The sequence below is a fragment of the Parus major genome, chromosome 5 (genome assembly GCF_001522545.3).
Source record: "Parus major isolate Abel chromosome 5, Parus_major1.1, whole genome shotgun sequence".
Lineage (NCBI taxonomy): Eukaryota > Metazoa > Chordata > Aves > Passeriformes > Paridae > Parus > Parus major.
Genome location: NC_031774.1, coordinates 28,517,851 through 28,544,560, shown reverse-complemented (window position 1 = coordinate 28,544,560; position 26,710 = coordinate 28,517,851). Strand labels below are relative to the sequence as shown.

Here is a 26,710-nt window from a genome sequence, read left to right as displayed (position 1 = left end):
TTAGATCTTCAGATTCTAGGTTGAGAAACTGATCAGTTGATCTGTCTCAGTAGCACAGAAGTGTAACATATGAGGATGGTACATGTGTGGGATGAGTTCTATTTCCTGAACTGCAGGAAAAGACAAATAGTTATTTGAACTATTTGAGGTGGTGTGGTTGACCCATATTGGTGAGTTCCATAACAGCACTCAAAATTTGTTAACCTAACTAAATGGATGACTTTAAGCAGCATCAACTTAGTCAAAATTCACAACAAATTATTCCACTGGGAAGAGAAAGAAATGATAAGCCTGACAATGAACAAGTGGTTGCCAAGATACACACATTTCTCCTGCAGTCCTTAATACAGTGCTCTACTCAGAGCAGAACTAACAAAGGTCTCCAAACAGAAACACGCAGCACACTTCTGTAGCACTGAAATAATTGAAACAGCTATTTGCCAGTTCAGTGATGTAGTGAACTGTTCCACCTGCAGGGGCTTTGGGAATCCCAAAGTATTCACAGTGGAAGTGATGACAATCAGAAACTTCTTTCCTTCACATGAAAAGTCAAAATGCAAAAGTCAAAGTAAAACCTTAAATATCCTCATACTACTCCTGTCATGTAACATCTACAGATTCTACATGAAGAAAATTCCCAATCCACCTGCACTAGCTTTTAAGGAAAGAGCCCTGAACCTTGGTAAACTCACTGTCAGAAGCAAAGCCTGTGGCTGGCCCCTGAATTAATATCCCCAACACAATCACCAACAATACTGGATCCCTCACTTACACTTGCAGAAGGTTCAGTATTTCATCTGACATACCAGACATCTTGGTAACACACAGATAAAAGAATGCAACACTACTACTTTGTAGAGTGAGCTCAGGAAGGAAAGCTAGAAAGGATAAAAACTCAGCACATGTGTGAGCATTTCTCAGAAAATAATGGCATCTCTGTTCTTCTGGTGTGATCTTTAAGGATCAAATGCCTTGAAGGTATGACCCTGGAAACTAAAACTAGCAGCCATTGGAGATTTCAATCTATGGACTTGTACTCAGTTATGATGCTGTGTTTATGACCTTAGAATACCTTCAACATCACCACATAGATTTTCTTAAGTCCTCTCTATGCAACAGGTTACATCTCTGTACAGACAGAGTTGCAAATACTTATCATCTCCCTTTCCCTTGCACACCCACTCATCAAAAATAAACCCTAACAGAATTAACCATGCCTTTATTCAGAGGTAATATTCAGTCCTGCCTTGCAACCCTGGTCTATTTGACATGCATTTAACTAAACTATGAAGAACTGTTCTCAAAGTTCCTGCAGTTCTGGCAGCTACCACTCCTATTTTGATACTGAGAGAGGCCTCATAAACCTGAAACCTAGCTTTTTCAACTACATGTCAATCCAATACCACCTGCAAGATTTCTATGTTCAGTAGTGTTTTCCTCTTGCTACCAAACCACTGATACAAAACCAAAAAAAAGTAATAATCACCAGGTCTTTCAAAGGCTGGGAACTAAATGAAGTAAGAGAAACTACCAGTCAAAGCAATCAGGAGTCAAGAACAGGATTTTAAAAAGTAGCTGTGATTTCCAATACATGTGGACCAGACATCATGGATTTAATAGATTGTTTTAAGAGTTGGATTGTGCTTACTTGCAGCACAGTGACTCAGCTGAACACCTAGTAATTAGCACATGACAGAAAAGCTCTGCTCAAGACAAAGACTTTAGGAAATACAGTCAGTTCAAGACCAACAGCACAGTGCAGCCACACCTTCACAGTTCTCCACACATTGGCAAGATTGACAAACCAGAACATAGATAAATCTGCTAAGAAGGGTCCTCTCTCAAGATCCTCCTGAATCTAATTAATTTACTACAGGGAAGAAATATATATATATCTATATTTTGCTTACTGTTGAATGAGTTAATCACTAGACAATTCACTAATACCTAACAACATGTATTCCTTGTCCACAACTTGGGAGCTTGCTTCTCTAAGGTCTCAGAGCAGAAGGCAAATTTAACATTAGTTTAGAGTACATTAAGAAAGCCTTCTTGATTGGTGTTTTTTGAGACACAAATATTCATTTAATGTGAGCTAAAAAAGTTTGTTGAAGTGGGCTCTGAACTGCAGTTTCTTGTCAGCCAAGACAAAGAAAGAAATCAAAGCTGAATAATGTTCCTTTTGGATTTATCTTTAAAGACTTGATGGAAAACACCAAAACTGACATTCCTTTAACTTGGGTTTATTATGATTTGTATGGTCAAAGAAAAATTAGCATTTAAAATATGCCTTAAGGATTGCAATCATCAAGGAATACCAGGCTTACCCTGTTGCTCAAAGATTTTTTTTAACTCATCATTGGGCTCCTTGAGTACACGGACTTGTAACTATGCAGACATCACAAATCTCCTGAACTTTCAGATTAATCTTAAAAAGGCCTATTGTGTATAATTCTACCTATTCTTTATATTTCTACCTTGCTCAGGGTTAAATCCAGTACTTGAATTAGGGGATAAATGCATTTCCAGATCCCAAAACTAAAGTCTGGGAGATGAAGTTCCAGAATAGTATAAAGTTCTAGAATATAATAAAGTTCTAGAATATAATAAAGTTCTAGAATAGTGCTTAACTCCAGGAACACAAAAAGTCAAATGACAAAAAGGAAAACTCTCTGCTTATAGTTTATTCTTATGAAACATGCAGCCTTGGAAGGTAAATCACCACCAGTCCCCAGCTTTGGTCAGGTTCCACTTCTACTTTTTACAAAGCTTGTAAAGAACATGCTGAGGAGGCAAAAAAAGGGGAAGGTTAGTGCAGCAAAAGAAACCAAGGCCAGTAAAACAGAATGAGCAGAATACCACAAACAGCTGAACACATCTAATAGTTCACTGCTCCTCAAATGAGGATATGTTTTCTTCTTATGTGCCCTTCTCAGCCTTACAGGCCTTACTCTCTTTTCTCAATGGTTTGCAGCTGCCACTGGACCCTCCCTGAACAAAGTTCAACTTGCTAGGGCATAAGAAAGCTACAGTGCCTTTCCAGCTTAGTTTTCTAACTTCTAAACACAATGAGTTGGCTCAAAAACCTGGTCAAACACACAACAGTGCAATAGACATAGGAATGAGGGCCTGGCAGTTTTTAGATAAGCCCTCCCAGACTCACCTAAAATACCCAAAGATTTGCATTTATGACACAAGACTTAGCATTTTAACCCTTGAACTGGACACACCAATGGACCCCAGTGTGCATAAAGTACTGGTTCAATGCTCCCATCACAAGCAGAACACACTTCTGTGAACAGCCTTTTTGCAGCATCAAGGTCAGTTTAAAACGTGTGATGGTCATTAATAGGACAAACCAATATAGTTTTGATCTCAAAAACTTCCACTGAAGTTGATGTAAGTGGGGCGTCAGGGGGAACATAGGAAAAGAAAACATTATGGGGACAATGATAATATTTTCTTAAGTGAAAAAGCAGTTTTTTTATTTCAGTAAAAAGAAGGAGATGGTCATGAAGCAGCATGGAAAAATGAAAGGGAGAACATGAGTACCTAACAACAACTTAAGTTACACAGTCTTTGCTTGAAATATATATGTAGTCTAACTTGCTGAGTTGCCCCAAACAATTCTGTAACAGTATCTGTAATACATATTTTATTGTAAATAGTTTAATAAGCACAGACATCCCTTTCAAAATTTTCTTTTAAAAAGGCACAGCTTCCAGACCCCATCTAGCGGTGTGAATGCCTCACAGCAGCCTCCTCAATCAAAACCACATTTAAAGCTTTTCAATGCACTGTTTTTAAAAAAGAAACAATACAGATGGTTTCAGTTTAATGTCCACCTGAAGGAATATAAATACTTACACATTCTAAAAATAGAAAAAAAAAATTCCAGAATCACTAGTCAGCTTATAATCATAGAATTATATTAGTTTTATATTTATAGCACTTTATATGCTATTTTTGAGGAGCCAACCCACCACATCCAGATCTTATTAGTATACTGGGGTAGAAGGACAGAATCTCAATTGCTGCACTAAATCTGAGACAGAAGAGATATCAAGCTGTGAATGAACTTTGGAAAAAAGTAAAATGAATCCGCCTCTGTATCCTGACTCAGTCAGCAAGACTAATCAAATTATGATTATTTGAAGTGAGCTAAACTTTCCACAATTCAGAGCTGTGCAACTGTCTCTAAATTTCTTCCTGCATGCCAAGAAATGCTGGCTTCTTAATCACTTCCTTCACTGTAGTAGCCAAGCAAAAAGCACTCCCAGCTTCCCATTAGAAAGTTAACCAATTCCATGGCATACAGATAAAATCTAATCATAATCAGGACTTCTTTCCTAGACCTAAAAGTATTAAATTTAAAATTTTTAGGGGTGTTTAATGTTGCTTGACTAAAGAAGTGGACAAAACCGACTTTCCTGGCTGGAGGCATACAACAGCAAGCAGAGACAAATTTTCCCATAACCCAATTGGAGAGAAGCCATGTATTTTGGAGAAAAATACATTGCTGTAAAAATCCTCAGATTTTCTGGATAAATAAGTAGATACAGCTCATTTGCTCCTGTCAAGCAATGGAATCTATATCTGAATTCTCTAACCTACAAGGACATCACTGCTCTATTCAATGTTTTGAAAATGTAGAGCTATCAGTTTAAAACTACACAGTTAGCCATATTCCACTGACTGACATACAAGTTGAGAAGTTAACAACAAATCTCCCCTTTTCTGATAGTCCATTATCAAGCTGAACAGCATCAAAGAAAAACTGTACTTCCCCTGAGAAGCCTGTGCTGATTAAAACCAGAAATTCAGCATCAAGCCTGATCCCCTTCAAATGAGTAAAGGCCAGCCAAAGTTTTATCAAACCTCACTTATATCTGTAAAAAGTCTCAGCACACATAGTGCTGCTGGCTGCAGTACATGTTATGTGAAGTTATTGCTAACTACAGTACTGCAACTGGCCACAAACAGCTGGTCTTCAGAATTCCAAGCTTATCACTTGCTGGATTTTGCAGACAAGCAGCAGCAAGATTCCCTGGAGCAGCATCCAGTTATGAACCAAAAAGTAGTGCCTGCATCACCCAACTCTGCCTCCATCTGAGAACTGAACAGTAGTTGGGGATATGAGTTTTACAGGAAGCATTATATCAGCAGCAAATTATTAACTACATTAACTAATTAACAATTTCCCACGTCCCATATTGGAAGAGTGCTGTGGTCCAGCTTAACCCACTGGAAATTAAAATTTTGGTAACCCACAGTAAACATTTAAATGGAACTACACTTCCCCCTTCCTTCTACCCATTCAACCTCTAATCAAAACCCCACTACCACACCATGTGATAAAACAGCCAAAGTTTAACTGATGTAGTATTTTCTATTAGCACCTCAGGAGGAAGACAGGACTGAAAAACTTCCACAATGGCCTCAGTGTTACTATGGACTACATCAATACTGAAGGAAAAGAGAAATTTCCTTTGATGGCTTAAGGCATAAAAATCCCTCACATGTGAATGTCATGTACAGCAATGCAAATAAAAATGTAGACTAGGGAAGAAATACATCTAGCAATTTTTTACTATAGTTACTTATATATTGTGCTATTCAACAATCCCAGCAAAGATTCAGCAATCAAACAAATACTTCTAAATCATGTCCCTCAAAAACCTCTGTTCCTTCATCCTTCCTACACTTCAGGAAGTAACACATTTTCATGGAAACCAAAGACAGTATAAAAGAGAGCTACAAACATGTAGAGAAGCAAATATTTTCACCATTAGCAGACTTTTTGACAATGAGGAAAGCATCTGATGCAGTAGCCCTCCTTTGCTGTGCTAGTGGCATGCTTACAGAGGAAGCTTCCTGTTTATCCCTAGATAATTGGAGGAAAATGGAGAATTTCAGGGCTCTTTAACCCATTCTGCCTATAAAACTCACCAACCAAAGTGCTTTTGGCACAGATCTTACCTGCAACTACAGCATCCTTTATTATTAATAAGAACAAGGAAAATATTCAAAAACTCCCACACATACCAACTTCAGTTTTATGCAGTCTACCACAAGTACTTACAGCATCATGTGGATTACTTTATCTTTAACAAGAACTACTTTTTCCCCCAATAATTAAGTGTATTTTCCCCAGAAGAGACTGTAACAAATAAAAACATAGATAAATGTGTAAATTCTGGCTTCCACTTCCTCACCAATGTGAGGATTGTATCTTTAATGATCTAAAATAAATACTTTTTTTCCTTGTATGATAAAGTGACACAATTACATTAAAAAAAAAGATCCAGCTTTCTAGATTAGCAAATTAGATCTACAGAGACAAGTAGAAGTTTTGTCAAGTGCACTGTTACTTTAAAAAGACTAAAATCCAGCCTAATTTATTTAAATACTAGAGACACTGACTTTGGCAGCCTGCTAGCAGGACACAGATCATTCTGAAGAGACCTCTTTCCTGAGAGTTTCATGGGGGAAAAAATCTGCAGTGGCAGCAGAGTGCTTTAGGGCCATTTTCTTTTCCTAAGCCAAGCATACCCTTCTCACCGTGTTTTGGACACATCTCTGATCAAGCAAAGGAGGAGAGCTAATGGCTGTCCCAAAAAAATGGTAGCTGAAAGCAGACTTGACACCTGCATTCATTTATGTTACAGCTGGCATCCAACCACACTTAACCCACCACAGATTTTTATGATGGAAAAATGAACATTCAGAATCTGAAAGACTGAAAAAGCCTAATCACTCAGGCATGCCAAAGTCTGGTATTAGACATTGTATACACTTTAGACACATTAGACACTTTAGAACCCAGTCTAACCATATTTCAAGCTGCAACCTAATTCTCTTGTTTTTAACTCTGTGCAAATGTGGAAGCACATTATACAGCCAAATGATTATACAGATGTCTCTATCACTCAGGAAGTCATGTTAAACTCATAAACACTGAGCAAAAAGCTGCCTTGACCACACTCTCTAGGTCAGTGACTAAAAACTGAGCTGGGCAGGAAAAACTAACTGTAAACCAGGCAGTACCCACCACAGCTTCTTCCAGTAGTACCAAGACAGTGGTAAATATAATGATGAGAACTTGACACAGAAATCCAAACTAATCTGCAGTGGTGAGGCCAGGAAGGTTTGGAAAAAAGTCACTTACCTTAACACTGAAGATCTAACCCTATTTTAAATCAAATTAGATCATAAGTATGAGTAAGAATATTAATTATGCAAAATAATCGATTACCAACATTGCTGCTAACTTTGTTCTGCATCTTTTCTTACTACCATATACACTGACTTAAATTTAAAAACTTAAATTAAAAAAAATAAGAAAAAAAAAAACCCAGCATGCCATCACCTCCCAAGGGAAAGGAATAACACAGCATAAAACAAGGAGAGCCAGATCATACCTCTGAGGTTTACGAATATCCCAGAGTCCCACACCTTCCTTAGAGTTGGCAGTAGCCAGTAATCTGGGTTCTACTGGATTAAACATCACACTGTGAAAGGCTGATGGGTAGTGTGCCAAGCAGAAGGGCTCTGTTGAAAAAGTTGAAATTTCAGACATAAGAACAAACAATGCATTCAACTGTTTGATGCAAGGAGTTTGGCAGCTGAATATGGAAACAGCCTAACAAGATCTGGAGATATGGAGACATGTTCAAACCACTTCTCAAGCTGACACATCCTAAGTAATATAAAACCTGGAGTTCTAAAATCCACCCACGTGTACATTAATTCTGTCTAAATATGGAAAAGGACACATACTGAATTTCAAGACACCATTTTCTTTATGGAAGGTTATCAGAGTTTAAAACTAGCTATTGAAAGATCAAATACTTGAATCTTCTTAAGGTTCATGACCAAATGCTCATCTGATAAGGACTGTACATAGAGGGGCTTCTGAAAGCTTCCTAGTAACATATGCTTGAGCTTCCACAGCTCTTGTTGATTACCCAAACCATAAATGTAGCAGCAATTGCTTCCAGGAAAGAATAATATTATAAGAAGTGAAATAAGTTTGTATGAAACTCAGCTCAAAGCAAGCTGCTGACCCTGGGGAAAAGAAGCCTACCACCTCTAAAGCATTGTACAAGTAGACAAGAAGGGTGTTCCTCTTGCATAAAAAAACAATCTTAACAGAACAGTTAGCTCGTTCTGTTCACACACAGAGTAGAAAACATGCTCATTCAGACTCTCCCTCTCATAAAATTGTGCTTGGACTGCTACTCTGCCTTATTTATTCCATCAAAATACTGTGTCTATGAAGAGTGGGGAAAAGCCTTGACTCTGTTACCTTCTCTCTGTTCCTGTGAGCTTTAAAGCTTTAGGCACAGTCTAATTTTCTTTCTTGTTTGTATCTTTTGTGGCATGCTGCCACTCTTTCAATCAAAAAACCAGAATCAATCCCTATTTTGAGCCAGGGACTTGGCCAGACTTTCCCATTCACTGTTTGCTTTGGTGCATCTCCCATGTCACTCACGCACATGGGAGACAGTTACTGTGCTCATATATATATATATATATATATGTATGTATGTATGTATGTATATATGTATATATATATATATGCTCCCTATCTGAGACACCAAGTGCAGCATCCATAGCTCCACAGGCACTTCCAGAGTTATGCCATTTCTTTCCTCATTTCCCTCATTACCACATATAAAACATGGTTAAGCATGTTAAGCAACCTTCTCAAATTCCCAATATGTTATGAAATGACTGCCTATCAAGCAAATGAGACAGAATTAATATTTACTTGTCTTGCCTGTACCCTCCTCTCATGCTCTATTACAAGTTTTTCATCAAGGATTTTCCTTTTTAGTGTCTCTTTAGCAGTGATGAAAACAAAAGTCTCAGAGCACAGATGAAGCTCCATGGTGCTATTCATTGTCATAAGAGTCAAAAGTAAAAAGAAGAAAAGAAGCCAACTTTTGTTCTGCTAGTCTGCCCAATGATTTTAGAAAATGCTGTTGGTTTGCCAGCTACTCCAAATAAGGTTTAACACCAAAACTGCCTTTCTATGTTTGCATCATCAAATCAGAATCCTGCTGGGTCATAAAAGGCTGTGTTATTAAAATGGCAGTCCCCACTGAGAAGCAAAGGCCTGCATAAGCTAAGTGGAGAGACAAACATCAGATTGCCAAACAAAGGAGCTGGGGTTTAATTTAAATCTGTCTATATTTCCTTAGTCAAATCACTGTCACTAATTACTGGTGCTTGCCTTCATATCTTTATTATAAATAGATTGGCACCATGGTTTTCTTGTAAGATATCAAAAGTTGCCTTTCAGGCAGTCGAAGAGAGATTACAGGAGCTAAACTAATGAGACACTAAGTCATTTTAATTAAAAGTAGGGGGATTACTTTTCTATTGTTCCTTATGCTCATTCACAATTGTAGCTCTTACACACTGGAGTATGAACATGTTTCTGAAGGGAGCAACTCAACACCATCTTTAATAAAATTTTTAAATAGTCCCTTAAAACAGTAACAGAACTGTAAAGACCAGGGCTTGCCAATCATGGCCAAAGTAATTATGCCTCACTTTCACCCTTCTCCAAGCTCACTGTCTCGACTGCCCTAGATAAGCATAACTTTTCTCTCCCTTGCCTTGCATGAATTCTTCCTAAGTCAATTATATTTTCCTTCTAGAGATCTTACCTCCATGGGAAGACTCTCGGATGTCCCAGATAAGAACGCGGCCATCATCTGATGAGCTAGCAAAGATGTTGTCATTTACTGGGCTCACGGAAAGGCCGTACACTGCATCGTCATGGGCAAACACATCCAAGGTCTCAGTGCTGGAAAAGAGACACAACATTATCATTCTCCATTCTTTTGCTGTTTTTTTATAAAGCAAAGTATTTACCGCTTTATATACTTAGTAATACTTTGTGACAAAGTTTCTGTTATTTCATAAGAAGACCCTGGTGTTTAATTAGAATAAAAAACAAAGTACAGTGACTTCATGCTATGAGGAAAAAAAATCTCACAAACTAAAACCCAAACATTAAAAACTTCAGGTTTTTAATGCAAGGTGCTATGGAACACATGATGCATTAGATTTGAGTTTGGGAGGATGTAATGGGAAAGGGAAACAAGCCTTGGAACCTCTGGAGTCTATTTTTACTACTTAGTGTAAAAAAGAAAACAAGACAAAAGTTCATTCTTCAATACAGCTCTCTGTTTTGTCCAAAAGTTCAACTGAAGCACACGTAAGAGCTTTCCAGATGGCTTTTTCAATAAATTTTCTTGGTTTTTCAGGGTAAACCAGACCTATATTTTTCCATGTAAAAAAGCAGTAATAAAACAACAAAATAAAAATAATTCCCCCAAAAGTATATCTGGATTTCAGCTGTTTCACAGCTATAAAAAACGAAAAAGCACATTCTCTATTTTTTTCCCAATGTTTTAAACAGTCTAAAAAGCTGAAATAGTGTTATGGAGAGGTCAAAAACTGAAATACTAAATAAGAAGATCCTGGGACTGCTTAATTTCTATTTAAAAGCCTTTTTATTTCTTTAGGGAATAAACTTTATATACGATCCCTGTATCTCATCTCATGGAAGCTGTACCAAAGAGATCCCAAATAAAATCAGCATTTTGCTCTCGTGGCAATTGATGTCTTGGTGGCATACCTACATACTCTGTCTCAGAAATCATTAATAAAAAAGGGGGGAAAAAAAGGCAGCAACAGAAAAAGCCATTTACAGTTACAAAAAAGCAGTTGACAGACCAAGTGTTATCATTAAAAAGAGATTAATTTTCCATAGAAATCAATCAGAATTCAGTCTACTAAGGTTTCTTTTAGAAGATCATACAAAATAGCCTTAGAGGAAGGAATTCTGTATGGATTACAACATGGACTTAGCATACCTAAAAAAATAAAAACCTGATAACAAAAGCATATTAAAAATATGCACACATCAAAAAGACTTGCCAAAACATCTAAACAAGATACAGCAGGAAAAAATGTGTTATATAGAAAATTTAAAATTACAAAGATCTTGTAGAATCTTGAAGTCACAACACAATAAACACCAGCATCTACAACTGATATTTCCATGTTAAATTAAAACAAGAAAAACAGAACACCAAACAAAAAAAAAGTCCTCCAAAACTGAACACACCCCCCCAAAAAAACTCCAAACAAAACACCCCTCCCAAAAGGCCTAAAATGTTAAAAACAAAACAAAAACCCACAAACACTAAACAACACGACACTCCTGAGAAACCATCAGAACAGAAGACAAAGTTACTTTTTCCCAGCCTGCATATAAGTTTTATGCAAGAAGCAGACATAAGGTATGATGGAAAGCTGAGATACACTGAACAATTCAATGCAAAAGGCTTTGGACAAACACATCAAGAAATACGTCCATATTATGCTATTCAGGAAACTCAAACGTAAGGTTTTATATTTCTCTGTTCTTACACATATCTCTTCTGGCTTTTTCTTGAGTTCATGTTAAATGAATGGTCAATGTTTAAATTTCTGGAAATTATTAGTACAGACCAAAATTTGAAATTTTTTTTTTTACTTCAAAAGCAGTAAGGTCAATAGACATGATGTCTAGAGAAGTCCAATTCAATATATTACCGCTACAGTACTAATTATACTTTAACTAACTGCCTAATCTTGATGTAGCACAACAAAGCCTAGTTCCCAACTGTTTTATAGTTTTGATAGAAAGTAAGTATCAAAACCAAAGTTCTTCATGTTAGTGTGGAGAATCAGGCAGCTGCTTCCAAAGTTTTAACAGGAAGTTCGGTAGGCCAAGCACTAGCCATCTTAAACACAAGTCAGGTGAGTCTGTTGAAAAACAAGAAGTCTATGTGCCAACACTTGTTTATGTGCCAGAATAATTTACTCAGAACCTACTACACTTTCTGCAGGAGAGCATATCTATTTAGTTACTATTCTCTTTCCTGAGGTCAAAATAATAGAGAACCCTAGTGTAGCAAGAGAAAATGGAGTGACAGGGAATACTTCATTCCAGTTAAGAAATTAGATAAACACATTTCAGTATTGAGACACTGTTCTTCTCCTAAACTATTGATTTAAACTGAAAATGCTTCCAGTAAGTTGACATCAAAGGAGTTCTTGAAGCAGTGGAAACACAAACTGTGTATTTACCTTTCGACATCATGGAGTATAACTTGCTCATCATTGCCTGAGAAGAGAAATACAAGCAATTAACACCATGTTCTAGCAATTACAAAGCATTATAGTGAAAAAAAACCCCAAACCACCTTTAAAAAAAAAAAATTTACAATTTCAAAACCAATATTGAAACAGAGAAGACCAGCTCAGTTGCTACGTGGTTACCCTCTGCTCAGTTATATGAAAGGTTCCATGTGATATCACCAAATGAACCAACCTGTTTTGTCTGCTACTGCTCAACAAATAATTGTATTTAAATAGGCTATTAATCATTCTTTGTCTAGTTTGAGCTTAAGTTAGGGGAGATTTGCAATTTTGCAATTTGCAAAGACTATTACATGAAGCAGCAGAACACTTTTAAAGAAAGATACATCTTTCTTCCTGGTCAAAGGATCCTCCATAAAAAGATCACAGAAGGTGCAAAGAAATGTCTTAAATGAGATGCAGGTGGCTCCCTGATCAAATGCTGCCAGCTAACACTGTTAGCATTCAGGGCTCTGCAACCATTGAGAAGGTACAAATGTGACAGCCAATGCAATTTTTTCTGTATTAAGCAAAACCAAACCAAGTAACCAATAACGTCACTTTTCTTTGATCACACCAATTGAATACAATGGAAACTAACCACATGTGTGCAGGCTAAGAGGGTCACTGCCACCAAGTAATTCCAGTTAGCTCGTGCAGAGTTCTTCATGCTATAACAACAGATCATTTTTTTAGTCTCTGTGCTGAATATTTTATTACCTAAATTTGGTACCTCTTCTTTAGAAATATTTAAGGACGCACAGACTTCTATATTTAATTCAGAAAAAAACCAAACAACCCAAAATCAGAAAACCTGCAAAGTCATATTTTTATGCTTTGTATACCTTTGTGATGAAGAGTTGTGAAGCTTTCCTAATGCACACTAAAGACAGAGGTTGAGAAGGAGCAAGATTTCATGTTATGATTCTTAAATGTTCAGTTGACTCAGTATTCATTTATCTCATACATATTTCACTTGTTTTCTGTCTCAACAGAGAAATATGAGAAAGTTTCTCTTTGACTAGTAAGGTATGAGATTTTCTACAACCATTAGCTCTTTGCCCAGGCTCCTAGTAGAATCATGCCAGCCTTAGATTACTGCAGTAGCTCATTTTTTCCATGGTGCAATAAATAAATCATTTAAGTGTAATTGTCCTTTGATCAATAACTGTATTTGGAACTGCCCATTATATGTTATTACACACTGTTTATCCCGAGTAAAACTACTCTAGTGCCTATGTATTTTACCAGTGAAAAACGCAGCCTAGTTTCTCCAATGACAAAATTTCCTCCAGCAGACATTCCTGGCTCTTCAATCTCCATCTAGTATGAACAAAAGAATCATTCCAGTTGCCTGGTTTCAGGCATCCAGTCATCATGGGATCACATTCCCTTCCATCACAAGCTCCAAAATGAGAAAGTAAGAATGAAAGGAGAGTGGAATAACAACTGTTTTCCTCTGTTCTGTATGTGGGAGGAGAAAGTGGTGACAAAAATCTAACCACAAACTAGATGCTTCTGGTAAGGATTCATCCCTGCAGAAAACATCACTGCTGCTCAGCCCAGGGGGGTTCCCACCCAGAGTGTTTTTACATTAACACTGGAGAGTTCATTCTTCATTGAAACTGAGTCGTAATTCTGTACACAACTGTGTCATTTATAATCTCTCAGTTTGATAACTGCAGTTACAACAATCAGAAAGACAGGAAAAATCTGTCATTCCCTTCTATACTTGCTATACTACTAGCTATACTTGTAAGGGTGAAATACTGCAGAGCACATACAGAGGAGAACAGTTAAGGTGGCCTAAACCTCATATCTGTTGTGTAAGTGCTAAAATAACCAAATTCAATTTCCTGTAGGTTTATTTCAGCTTTTCATATACTTAACATTAAGTGCAAGTAAAAAAAAATGTCCACACAGTTTACTAGGAAGGGATCTTGCATTTCAAATGCTGCTCTACTCTCAGTGTGTGTGGACAAAGAAGGGCAAAATTATTCTTCAGAGACAGGAACTTCTTTGGGACAGTTTCTCCTCCAGAGATGACATGCAAAACATTGTGCAGTCAGTTCCTGCCTTCCATTTTTGCAATGGCTACATGGGGTGCTTGCTCCTTCAAAGCAAAGAGCGCTGAAATTCCTTGGATGCAATCCAATTTGTACTGAAGTGGAAAATCCCTTCTCCTCTATTATCAAGAGTTGCTTTAGAGAAAGGTCATCAGATCCTAAGTCATTAGTCATTGACAGTCATTTATTTACAGAATAAATTGAGTTCTGTGTGACTTGTGCTAGTTTATATATTCTAATTTTTAGTTTTGGGGTTTTTTTAAGTATTCCAACTTGCATGATTTAAATACAACTCCAATCTCAGGTGAGGGTGTGAGTGTCTGTGAAAATCAGTAGATTTTAGAACCCACAATTCTTTCAGACTTTTTAAGAATCTCCCAGAACATCATTGAGTGGATAAATATAGCTAGCCCCATTTTACCAACAGAGATAAAACAGATGGTACATCTAGGCCATGCAGCAAAATGACTCTTTACAAGGGATCCAAGAGTCAGACTCACAGCCCTTGCAGATGAGCTCACTGAATCTCAATGGAGCTGCTGAAAGACTTCCTGACTCCTCCAATGGAAATAATTTCTAGCAGAAGCAGAGTGTTTTTATGAAAACTGGAGGAGGAAAAAGATATGAGAACGGCCAGTTTCTCTGTGCATTGGCTGTCACAGCTCATCTAACCTGGCATCACAGCAAAAATCCACTATCAATTATATAAATCTTTATCTACAGGTGTTAACTTCAATAACAAGGTAGAATCAAGCCACTCTTCTGCCTTTACTGTGAAAACAGCAGCCTCTGATAGCAAAGACCAGTGAAGAGAGGACTGAGTTGGACATGAGAAAATACCATTCCAGCTGGTCGAGTGAGATTTGGCACAATTTATTCCTTGAATATTCATGTAAGGTTCCATTTGTCTGAAGTCAAACTGAAGTAAAAGAGACTCTGGCCCAAAATTCCACTCGAATCAGTTGTGCAGATATATAAATTTGAAGAGAGCATGTATTGCTATTTTTGTCATAAAACAAACAGCACTCCCTAGAATAAGAAGATAGGCATCACTATTTGATAGTCTAGGGGTTTATTCCACCTGAGAAGTAGAATCATTTCATCCTTGAAATCTGACACCAGCTTAAGCTCTGTCATGTCTTTCTTTCTTAGGGATATTACAATTTTAACACAGCACTGAAGGATGAGGAGCTTCCACCATCATTCACATGCACTCAGAATCAACCTCTAGCACTGATTTACAGTTCACAAATCTTGGGTCAACAAGGTAATGGAGGGCTTTGACCAAATAGTCTCATAGTACCCTAAAGTAAGTCTAGCTGTGTATTAATGGATATAGTAATGAAAGATACAAATTCTCATCCATTCTGTGACCATGTCAGATAGTGGAAATGAAATACAGCAGCAAATGGCACTTGACTGCATTGACACTCATGTACCTTTCTCTTCTCAATTCAATTTTCCTCCCTATCTCAACACATTAAAAAATCAAGTGGTGAAATGGACCTAAATTACAGAAACTATTACTCCAGAACAAGTCTATGTCCACTTTCCTTACCTTAGTTTTAAGACCAAATTAAATTTTCTAATAAAAAGTAGATTTCTATTAAAAAGAGATGAGAGCATCAAGGGTTATCAGAACCCAATGTGCCAACAGTTCAAAGGCAGAGGCTTACTTAGTAAGAATGGAAATGGGGTCTAAGAAAACATGATCCACCAATAGATGGCAATAGTCCTTCATGAGCCATCTAAGGGTGCTTTGAAATCAGACAGTAGCATAAAAGATTTTCAAGCATCAGGCATGAGCGACAGAGAGAACGCAGGGACTGCTCTTAGTACAGCTAAGAGGAGTAACAAAGGCAGTGTTTTTCACAGTCTTTTGCACAAGTAGAGGCAGACCAGACCCAGGATTCTCACAATGGTTCAAGACATCATGAGTTTACACCAGGGTTTGGAAAAAGGCATGGCAAAATTGAAAATGTTGTGCTAGCTAAAGTCTAGCACAACCTGTTCCCCAAAAAATTCAAATTTCTGATTAAGAACACCTTCCAGGCCTCATATGGGACAGGGTATCACCTATGGTTTCTACTCCAAGGGATTCACAATACATATTCATGTGAAATCAGGGTGCTCTTCCTTCCTTACCTCCAGAAAACACTTTTGTATTACCACTGTTGAAAGCTAGGCAGAAGATGTTAGAGTGATGCTCCCCTTTTAGCTGAACTGGTTTGACTCTTGAGTGGATGGCTTCTTCCATATGCCAAAGTAAGACTCGGCGGTCATCCCCTCCTAGAAGAAATAAAGGAAATGTGCATTACTGCCTGAGCCATGTGTAAACTGATTACAGACAAATTATTTAATTCTGCAGCTATTCATAAAAAGTTGCTAAAACCTTAATTAGCATAAAAAATGTAAGCCTTTTTGGATATATAGACACACATTTACATTAAGATGTCATGCAGTCAGGTTATCAATTAAAATTAATGAAAACAGAGCAATCAGCAGGAAAAGTTTGAATTAAACAGCTGCCATTCTGCCAACACATAGTGACAACCTATAGCAACCTGGAAACTCAGAAATTTACTGCTATGTAAAATTCCATGGCAAGCTGTAGAGGACTTACATGCCAATTCATATACACATGTTGGCAAAATGCTTCTACACCAACTCCTTGTTGTCAGCATTGCTTATGTTAATCATAAAACACTTTTTCCTCCTTTCACTGACAACTATACATCCTCTAGCACTTTTTGCAAAGCCTTCATGGCATAGGCTGGCTCAAGACTGATAAAAGATAAAAAAATTTTACTAAAGCATTCAGAAGTCTTCAGCATGCACAGTTATGCCAGGCTTCTAGACCAGTAAAGGTTAAGACAGGTATTTCTGGGGTGAAGTCCTGACAAAGAGAGTACCTGGAGAAAGGAAGTTCAACTCTCTTGCTTTACGTCTTGCTGTACTCCTAATTGCTTGCCTACATGCAGCTCTCAGTTCAGAGCTCTCTACATAAATATATTTAAGTGCCTCCTTCTCTGTCTGGCAAACAGTTATACATAAAATAAATATTAGACTGTTTGTGCTTCAACTGCATTAAGTTATTATTTATTAGGAAAAGAAAAAAAAAAATCAAGATACTTTTGTATTGGTCAGCATTCTCAGCAGCAATTTTGAATGCCTGTAAAATCTGAATAAGGTTTCCTCAAGTCAGACTCAAGAGATTTTTGGTATCTGTCTTTAATAACAAATGAAAGAGAATGGCATCACAAATGAGAACTGACACCAGACACATGCTGATTAGAGTTAAAACATTTTACTGATTCTTTGCACAGTCAAAAGCCTAAACTCAGAGCCTTTTGGGCTGCTATCCAGAGGACAAAGGCATCAAAAAGAGAAAAAAAGAAACAAAATTACTTGGCCTGCTGTTTACTTACAAAAAAAGGTAAATGCATAAATAGATTTCATTACTACTGTTAATCAGATTTATTAGAACTTTTCACATATGTTGCTATTAAGAAATTTTCCCATGGAATTGAGTTATGTCAAACATCCTACAAGTAAAAAGTCTCTCACCCTTTTAGTCTCCTAACAGATTTTATGACACTTTGATAGACAGTACAGCAGCATGTTATGATTACCCATGCTCCATGAAATTGTGTATTCCTCCTCCTGATTTTGTACTTCACATATCAAACAAGAGCACATGATACAAAGGTTTGTGATGCATTTGATAGCTATGAGAATGAGTCAAATTTGATGGATCCAAAATCTCACAGTTATTTATGGTCAACTGATCTGATGGAAACCTATACTCCTTTCTGTTTAGAAATAGGAGAGAAAGTTGAATTTGCACTCTAGTGATTGCAGATAAGCTTGTAAAAAGGAGACATAGAAATACATGAGTGTTGAAATGTATGACCATGTTATTCGAGTTAAGATTAAGAAGTAATTATCACACTGAAGGTGACTACTTCCTAAAGCTGCCAACCAGCATGTCATTGTTATCACAGTCTGAAAAACAATTAAATCAGCATTTAAAACAGGTGAATGCCAACAGTGCTTCTATCAGAATTTATTTATTACCTTTTGTAAAAGACATTTCAGGGCAAAACATAGTACCATATTGTTGTTTGTTACCATAGCAAACTAATTTGCAAAACCACTGCAGTAAGTCTACACATCCTTCTACCTAACAGCACAGCCATCTAGGTGTCTCATTTTAACACTAAACTCAATCATTTCCACCAACCACTGTCCAGACACAAAAAAATTAAGATATCCGTATGAAACAAGCAGTACTGTGGTTCCCAGCACACATACAGTATGGTAGGAGTAGGATAATTTGCAACCTGTGCAGAAAAGTGAAAGCAACCTGTGCATGAAAAGAGAAGCCACTAGCTTCTCTTTTATAAGTTCCTATACCTTAGTGTTGGTTTGCCTTGGAAACTAATTTTCCTGTTCAATACAAATATCTCCCTCTTCCCAGACACTTAGCTCTCCATAAAACATTGGTGGTGGCACATTCCATACCTTAGGAGCTTTTAAATGCTCCCCACACTCACGCAGTGCTGTCCCTCCTTCACCTATGTATTCTCTTGTACATCCTTGTCATTGAGAACTTCTACACCTGTTCACAGTTTTATACCTCTCATATCTCACTGAGACATAAAAGTTTAATGAAATAATAACATTAACTGCATTGAAAGTGTATTCCCTTCTAATTCCAATTTGACTATTCTAGAAATACTTCTGACTTAAGACCAGTTCCACCAGAAAGAAAAAGTTACTCAGTGCATTGGACCACAGAGGATTTGTGGCAAACAAGACACTTCAGCAATCCCTACATCCTCACACAAAAGGACAAGCAGTGTTAAGTCACAGGCAAATAATACCCAAGAAAAGGCAAGTCTTAAGTGACTGAAACCAGCAAATGTAATCTCTGTTACCCAAACCTAACTCTTACCATAGGAGGGAGGTGCACATGTATGGGCAGGTGTACAGGGAGAAAGTAAAGAAGATGTGAATATATAGTTTTTTATGCTCTGTAGAAAGGAACGATGATTCATCAAACACATACACATTATGCAACGTAAGTTACAAGTCTGAAAACTATAGCAAACTTCAGGTCTGTAACATTTGCAGTAGATCTGCAAATGTAGATTAATTAAAATGCTTTTAACTCATGGTGAATTTACTGTGCATGTACATCAATTCTACAACCGTAACAGAAGCCACATTCTTAAAATAATATAGAACATATACCAACAGCAACAGATTTATCATATCTGGAAAACCTGGATATATGGATTCATATGCAAATATGTTAGTCAGCAAGGCTCCACATGTGGATTTTCTGGAAACTGAAGATCCACAGGGAATTCATAATTTTTCATTCCATGGCATCAGAAACAGTAAGCTCAACATCTACAATGAGGAAATAGCTTCATTTTCATCTTATTTTGCAGATTCTGTTTAGGACTGTATGACTGACAATTTGAAAAGTAAAAGTTTGTGTGACCCAGCTAAGAACTACACAATGCCATTCTACGGTAATTTTTCAGAAAGAAACCACATTTTAAAAGATTTAATTAGTCCAGTACTTCAGTGCTCGTTACAGGAGCAGGGTCAGACCTGTGGGAACATTCAAAATCAAAGAGATGCAGGAAGAGAAATATACTCATTTTAGACCTCAAATAGTTTGAAGGGGGCCAGAACATACCCTTGCCAAAAGTAAATCTAGTCCAAACAGTACCTGCATAGCTCATGAAACACACTTGAGCTCCTGTGTACTAACAGAAGCACTTCAAAATCATACCAGTCAGTACTGAAAAACTGCAGTTTCAAAGTGCATTAACTTTGCTGGTTGTGGACAAAGCTCAAGACCACTACTCCCCTTTATCTCCCATATACCAAGTCCATTTGCTAAAGAACCTACATGGCAAGTGGGCAATACTTCAAAATAATAACATGAAAGATTAGTCCTCTTTCTTGTATCTACTTCAGAAGTTGCATGAATCACAGGAAGCAGGATTGGATGGTATTTCAAGAAGTTGATCGCGTAGTTGGCCTTGGACAAAGGCAAAAGGCCAGGCTCTGTCACAATTATTTCTGGAAGATAAGTCTCTAGTTTGCTCTTAAAAAAACGCTGCTGAGGTAGATACACTCCTTAGGCAGCCTATTTCAGTTTTCCATTATCCTTGCCGTTAGGCAGATTACCCTATTATATCAAGCCTGAGGGTGCAGTTTGACATTACATATAATCCCACTCCCCCTTGCCATGTGCTCCTGCTACTTTCCCTTCCATTGGATTCAGCGGCCATTCAGGCACAGGATAAGTTAAAGAAGTTGACCTGACAAAAAAAATCAACTGAGAGACAAAACCTTTCCCTACGTATTCTGTCCCAAATCAGATGCTTTCATCATACCAGTTTCAGACTTGAAACTACAAAAGTACCACAGTGCAAACAATGAAAAGGAGAATAAGTGAATGAGTTACAGGATAAAGGAAAAATGCAAGATCAAACAGCACCCTAAAATCTTTTGTCCTGTAATTTGAGACCATTTCTTTGTCCTATTCCCAGCAGACAAAAAAAGTTTACAACTTCACATAATAGTAATTATTAAAAACACCTTTATGCAACTCAGGACTTGCATTTCTACTCAGCTGTTCTTTCTGTAGACTAAATGGACCCCTTTCTTTCACTATTTTGTTCTTCTAGGCCTCTGATCATTCTTCATGCCCTCTTCTACATTTTCTCAGTTTGGGCACATCTTGCTCAAAGTACAGTGCCCAAAACCAAGCCCAGCACTCCATTTGAGGCCTGCAACAGCATCACAGCATGTTTACTTCACATGCTTTGTCATCTCTGACCATATTTTTGTTGTGATATTTATGCATTTGGATCCTTTTCTACGTGACTATGGGTGACTCTCCATGGTGTATTTGGAGAGTTGACCATTTTTATTCACATGCTGCACACTGCACTTGAACCTCTCAAAACACGTGACTTTTTTTCCCCAAATAATGTATCTTAATTAACTTGAACTTCAACTTCTATCCCCTGAAATTACTGCTGCCTGATTCAATCTTTCGTGAAAAATTTTATCATTTCTCAGACATTAATTAAAACATGATGTAGTAACTGAACCTAATATCCTTCCTCACACAGTATTCTGCTTGATACAGACTAAGATCGGACCATCCCTCCTTAAAACATACTTGATACACAATCCCCTTATTCAAAATAGATTAGACATTTGCTGAAGTCATCTCATTCCCCTGTTTTAGGTTCATATTTCTTCAGATTTATGTAAAAGCTAAATGACAGATGCATTTCCAATACTTTCTAGCACCCTCACAAATTAAGGATCATAGAGCAGCTATTAACTTTTGCATTATCTGGTAGGAGGGGAAAAAAAAGTCATGAGAAAAGGAACACTGGCATGGATTAAGCAAGTCTCTGATTACAGTACTTCCCAGAAGTTATCTTGAAAATGCAGCTTAAAGTACGCAAAAAAAAAAGTGGGAGGTTCTGATAAAGATACTCGTGTTTGTAAAAGATAGCAGGCATGAAAAATGACAGTCAGATAAACAAAGAGGAAACCATATCCACCAAACCTAAGGATGGGAGAAAAACTATTACACAGACCAAGTAAAGCTGAGTTTTAAGAAGTCAAATTGCAGGAGATGCTTGGCAAATGTGAGGGAAGAGGTAGTTGCATACTATTGCATGGCGATTTTTATTTCCATGCATGGACAGTCATGTGTTCCTCAAACTGTTACAAGAAAAAAACACTATCTAGTACATAAAGTGTTGCAAAGACATTTTGCCCAATAAAATCTTCCAACTCTTTCCAGAAGCATGTTTTAACCCATTTCAACCCACTTAGACATTTTTTATATGTTAAGCTTTCCTCTTTCCTTGTATCATTCTACAGGTAGTTTTTCTCTGCTTGTCACACTGTGGGAATTGACAATGGTTGAACAAGAGATTTTCAGGCTTCAGGCACTAGCTTGAGCCTGTGGGAAAGTTGAGTACACAACTTCCTCACTCTGGCCTGGGAAATCATAAGGAGGAATCCAAACAGTCCTTAGAGAAGGAAAACAACCTTTGCAGGTGTTGTTTGTTGCCTTGTTGTTTTCTTGCAAGAAATGGTCAAGGGGGGTGTTGTTCCCAACTGTCCAATGATGGTGATGTGTTGGTTTCATGACCAATGAGAGTTTTATCTTTCCGGACCTTCTCGGAACTGTCTATAAAAGAAGATCTGGAAGAACAAAAAGCACTCTCTTTTGCAACTAAGCTAGAGAGTCTGTGTCGTCACTACTGCCATTCCTAATACAGTGCAACAGCCACACTACATTTTCTGCGGAGTGTCCACCTCCTCCTTCTGATTTTTTCAAATTCTTGTCTTGATGTCAGTCCCTTCTTCTAGCACCCCTTTCCCAGAACATTAATCTCTGCCCTTCTTCCCCTCTATAAACTGATACTGTTGAGTTTCACACAGGTACAGAACGAACCTTCAGACTGGCCACCAATTCAATCTGTGGACCTCGACTTTTTTATTTTGAAACACTGTTAAGAACAACAAAAAAAATACTATTAAACATGTATTTGTCTTGTATTTCTAATACAAGATCTAAAGAAGCTAAGATCCCAAAAAGTTTCAAACATGCTTTCAGAGGGCCTGCTGAGGCTTGTCTACACCAAAGTTCTCCCAAAATCCTAAGAGGAAAATTATCTGTAACTGTAATATAAACCCTGTTTAAGCAGTTTGAATTGTTTACTGAAACAGTAATCATTAGTCTTACACACTTGCTTCTGTAAGACACATTAAAAAGAAAAAAATAAAGAGAAAAAAAAGGGAAAAAAAGAAAAAAAAAAAAAAAAGAGAGGAAAAAGAAGTGGGATACATACCCAAGGAAAGCATTCCAGCCAAGTGATAAGAACAGCACTAACTTGGATGCAGGCTGGTATTTCAACTGCATTGGCATAGCCACTATGAATGTACTGTATCAGCTGTAGTTAAAACAGCTCTAACGAGGTCTGAGTTGTCAAGTCTTTCAGCCAAAGCAGACTTCTCTAGGTTACAAATATGCATATTACTTAAGATAGAACAACTGAAAAGACTGCTTGCACTCTCCCTTTTCATGCACTCCAATATGAAGTTGTTATTATTACCTGTTAACTCTCCTAGTTGCTGTAAGTGCAGTTGGAAGCACCCAACATTTCATCCTTACCTCTGTACGCTATTTTGAAGGGAGACCCTCATGCCACCAATTCTAAGGCTTTATCTGTATTTGGAAGTCTTTTGAAGCAACTCTTCTACAAAAATTTAGAGTAGAGGCAACTTACACCCTTCCTTTACCTTTCCTCATTGCTCTTCCTGCTGTTGCTATTTCTCAGAGCTTCAGGATCAAGTACAACCTTTAAAAGGAGCACTTTGAGCATCATTTTAATGAAGCTGTCTTATAATGGTGTGAAATTTAACAGAGTATCCATTAATATTTTGACTTTTAATTTCTTGTTCCTGTCTGAAGCACAAAATACCTGCCTGTTGTTGCTATGGCCCATAAAGCATTCTAGATATTATGGTCATGGCTAACATGAAACATTTTTAAAAGAAAGTTACCATAATTAGAACTTTTCATTTTCTCAGGGCATCAGTAGAAGATCAAACCTAAGGTAATTTGTTCTTGGTTATCCCAAATTTGCGCATTACTAGCACATGTATTTTTTTTTTTTTGAGGGTAGAACTCTAGTAGCATGTAAATACTACATATGGAGGAAGATCTCACCCTCTTTTAACATTCTGAAGCTCTGTGAAAAGTTAGGAAACTGAAAAATGGATGTTGCTTGAAAGTCTTCCTTTTGCATACACTTTTTTAGATATCCACTAGATATGAACTCTGCCTTCCTTTTTTTTCTGCACCTACCTTGATTCAGGGAGTTTGGACAAAATTAATTCTTAAAAGTCCATTCCAGCCTTGGACTGTTCATACTTCGGCCTAAAGAATGGATGTCAACATAGGTAAGTGCATTGATGACATGGCAAGACCTAAAGTATATCCTGAAGCCTTCCTGAGCAAGAACAGAAAATACTGGTGGTGTTTCCATAACTTATTATGGAAAATAAAAAAGAAAAAAATAGATACACTTGAGTTCTCTGTAGCACTTTATAAGTAAAACTACATTGCTCTACTTTCTACTGGAGAAGGACCAGTACAAACCAGTATGACAACTGGCACAAATAGGAACTTTAGAATGGGTGAGTCAGCATTCCTTTCCAATACACACTCATGTTTATATACATATATATGTATGTATGTATGTATACACACACATATTCACAAGCTAAATGGATGCATATCTCAGAAGTTTCATGTGCATAGCAATGAAAGACTCCCTAACAGTAACACTAAGATCCTTCATGGATGCTTACTTCAGAAATCACTGAACATATGTTTATAAGTTTCTTCAGGTAAGAATGTTAAATTTAGGAAGGTTTCAGTGTATCAGCTTCCACTCCATGTTTATACAGCGTTTCTATTCTGCCCTTGCTTAAGAATAACCAGTCACAAAAACTTTTTATTGAATGGTCTTTGAAGTTATTACAGATACCATCGTGCGATACAGCTCACCTCTGCCCAGACACTACACTGTTAGCTCAGCCATGCCCCCATCACATTCCTAAAGTAGTCCTTGTAGCTATTTACAAGGTGGACAGGCAAAACCGAGGCCCTCGGTTAAAAACCAAGTCAGCAACCCCTGGCAAGCGGAAACTACTCTCCACAAAGCTGCCAAGGACCTCTGCTATCCCCCCGAGGGCAGCTGCCCTACACGACGGGGAGCGGGCCTTTCCCGCTGCTGCCCGGCCCCTGAGGAGGGACCTGTCGGCTGCCCCAGCCGCGGGACAGCAACGTTAGGGGGGCCGCTCCCTCCAGCCCGCTCTCCCCGGGGGCGAGGGGCGCCCGGGACACAACGCCCCCCGACCGCGGCCTGCAATGGACACCGCGCTCGTCGGCCCGGCCCTGCCCGGGGCGGCGCGATACGAGCGGTCCCTCCGGGGCCGGCAGCCCCCTCCCCGGCGCTCGAAGGTCTCTGCCCCCTCGCAGAGGAGCGCGGGGTCACAGGGCTCTGCGGGAGAAGAGCGCCGCGACCCCTCAGCGCCCGAGCCCCCGGGGCGCCGCGGGCGGGATCGGCCCGCGATTCCCCGGCCTGTCGCTAAGAGCCGCCCGAGGAGACCGCGGCCTGCAGCGCCCGGCCAGGCCCCGGCCTCAAGTTGCCTCCTTCCCCTGCCGCCCCTCGGAGCCCGGAGGCGGGGAAGCAGGAACAGGCACCTGTGCCAAACGCTGCTGAGGTGGGGGGAGGCGGCCAGTCGGCCGCCGAGCCCCGCAGCCCCTCCCTGGCTGGGGGTGCACAGCTTTTCCCCATCCTCGGTGTCGCAGCTGATGTCAAGCCCTCGCCTCCTTCCTACCTGACAGCATCCCCCACCCCTACGGATCCCTCAGCCAAGCAGGCAACAGAGGGGACCTTAAGCCAAAAACCATCACCACAAATATATCCCCCCTTCTTCCACAAACGCGCCCTGCAAGGGGAGGGAGGAGGAACAAAACAAAACCCGACTCCCCTCCCCCAAAAGAAGATGGGGTGGGGGTGGCCCCAAAGTGACCAGTCCCTCGACTGAACCGATCCGGTTCCCGCCCGATGCCGAGCGGTACTGCAGCCCCCCCAGCAGACTCGGGGCCGCCGCCCGCCCCCGGCAGCGATTGCTGACCCCCGGCCGGGGGCACGGCGCTGACAAATGTCACCCGGTGCCCACAATGAGAGCCGCGAGGCTGCTTCTTCTCCGTCGTCGTCCCCCCAAAATAAGAAAATCCTCTTTTAAGAGGAAAGACACACGAGCCATCAAATAAAAGGGCACCCCTAGCTCCCACCCCCAGCGCCCGGGAAACACTCTCGTAAAAACTTTGTCCAGGGCTCCCCCCCGATAATAGTAGAATTTAAAACCTGTCAACCATTTTAGATCTCTACTTGAGAAAACATCATTCCCGGGCACTGGTGGATTTGGGGAAACGGCTCTGAGCAGCGCTGCCGCGGCTCCCCTCCCCCGGGCCGCAGGGGAGGCGGCCGGGGAGGAAGATGCTTCCTGGGGAGGGGGTGGCGGGAGGGGGCGAGGGACAGGAGCGTACGCTTTACCTGAGACCAGCCACTGGCCTCCATTGTTGGAGAATTCAATGGCATTGACACAGCCGAAGTGGCCCAGGAGGTCCTTCTTGTAGAGGTTCCTGCAGCCCCGCAGGCGTCTTCGCTGGAAGTCTTGGGTGAGCAGGGGGTCCCCCTCCAAGCCCCGCTGGGACAGGAACCCCACCACCGACCGCATGCTGCCCCCACGGCTGCCTCTCCTCCTCATGCTGCCGCCTGCGCCGCTCCCCGCCGCTCCTTCCC

General features: G+C 39.2%; 1 protein-coding gene across 1 annotated transcript in view; it reads right to left on the bottom strand.

The window, feature by feature from the left end:
• The window catches only part of DCAF5 (DDB1 and CUL4 associated factor 5), a 68,935-nt gene extending 42,236 nt beyond the window's left edge, over window positions 1-26,699 (bottom strand). Inside the window, exons 1-5 of the mRNA XM_015630579.3 lie at window positions 26,462-26,699; window positions 16,416-16,559; window positions 12,154-12,190; window positions 9,678-9,817; window positions 7,422-7,551 (exon numbers count right to left, since the gene is read on the bottom strand). Of these exons, the coding sequence (XP_015486065.1) occupies window positions 7,422-7,551; window positions 9,678-9,817; window positions 12,154-12,190; window positions 16,416-16,559; window positions 26,462-26,675 (665 nt within the window). The 5' untranslated portion in view covers window positions 26,676-26,699. The remainder of the gene's footprint in view (window positions 1-7,421; window positions 7,552-9,677; window positions 9,818-12,153; window positions 12,191-16,415; window positions 16,560-26,461) is intronic.
• Between the last annotated feature and the right edge of the window lie 11 nt (window positions 26,700-26,710).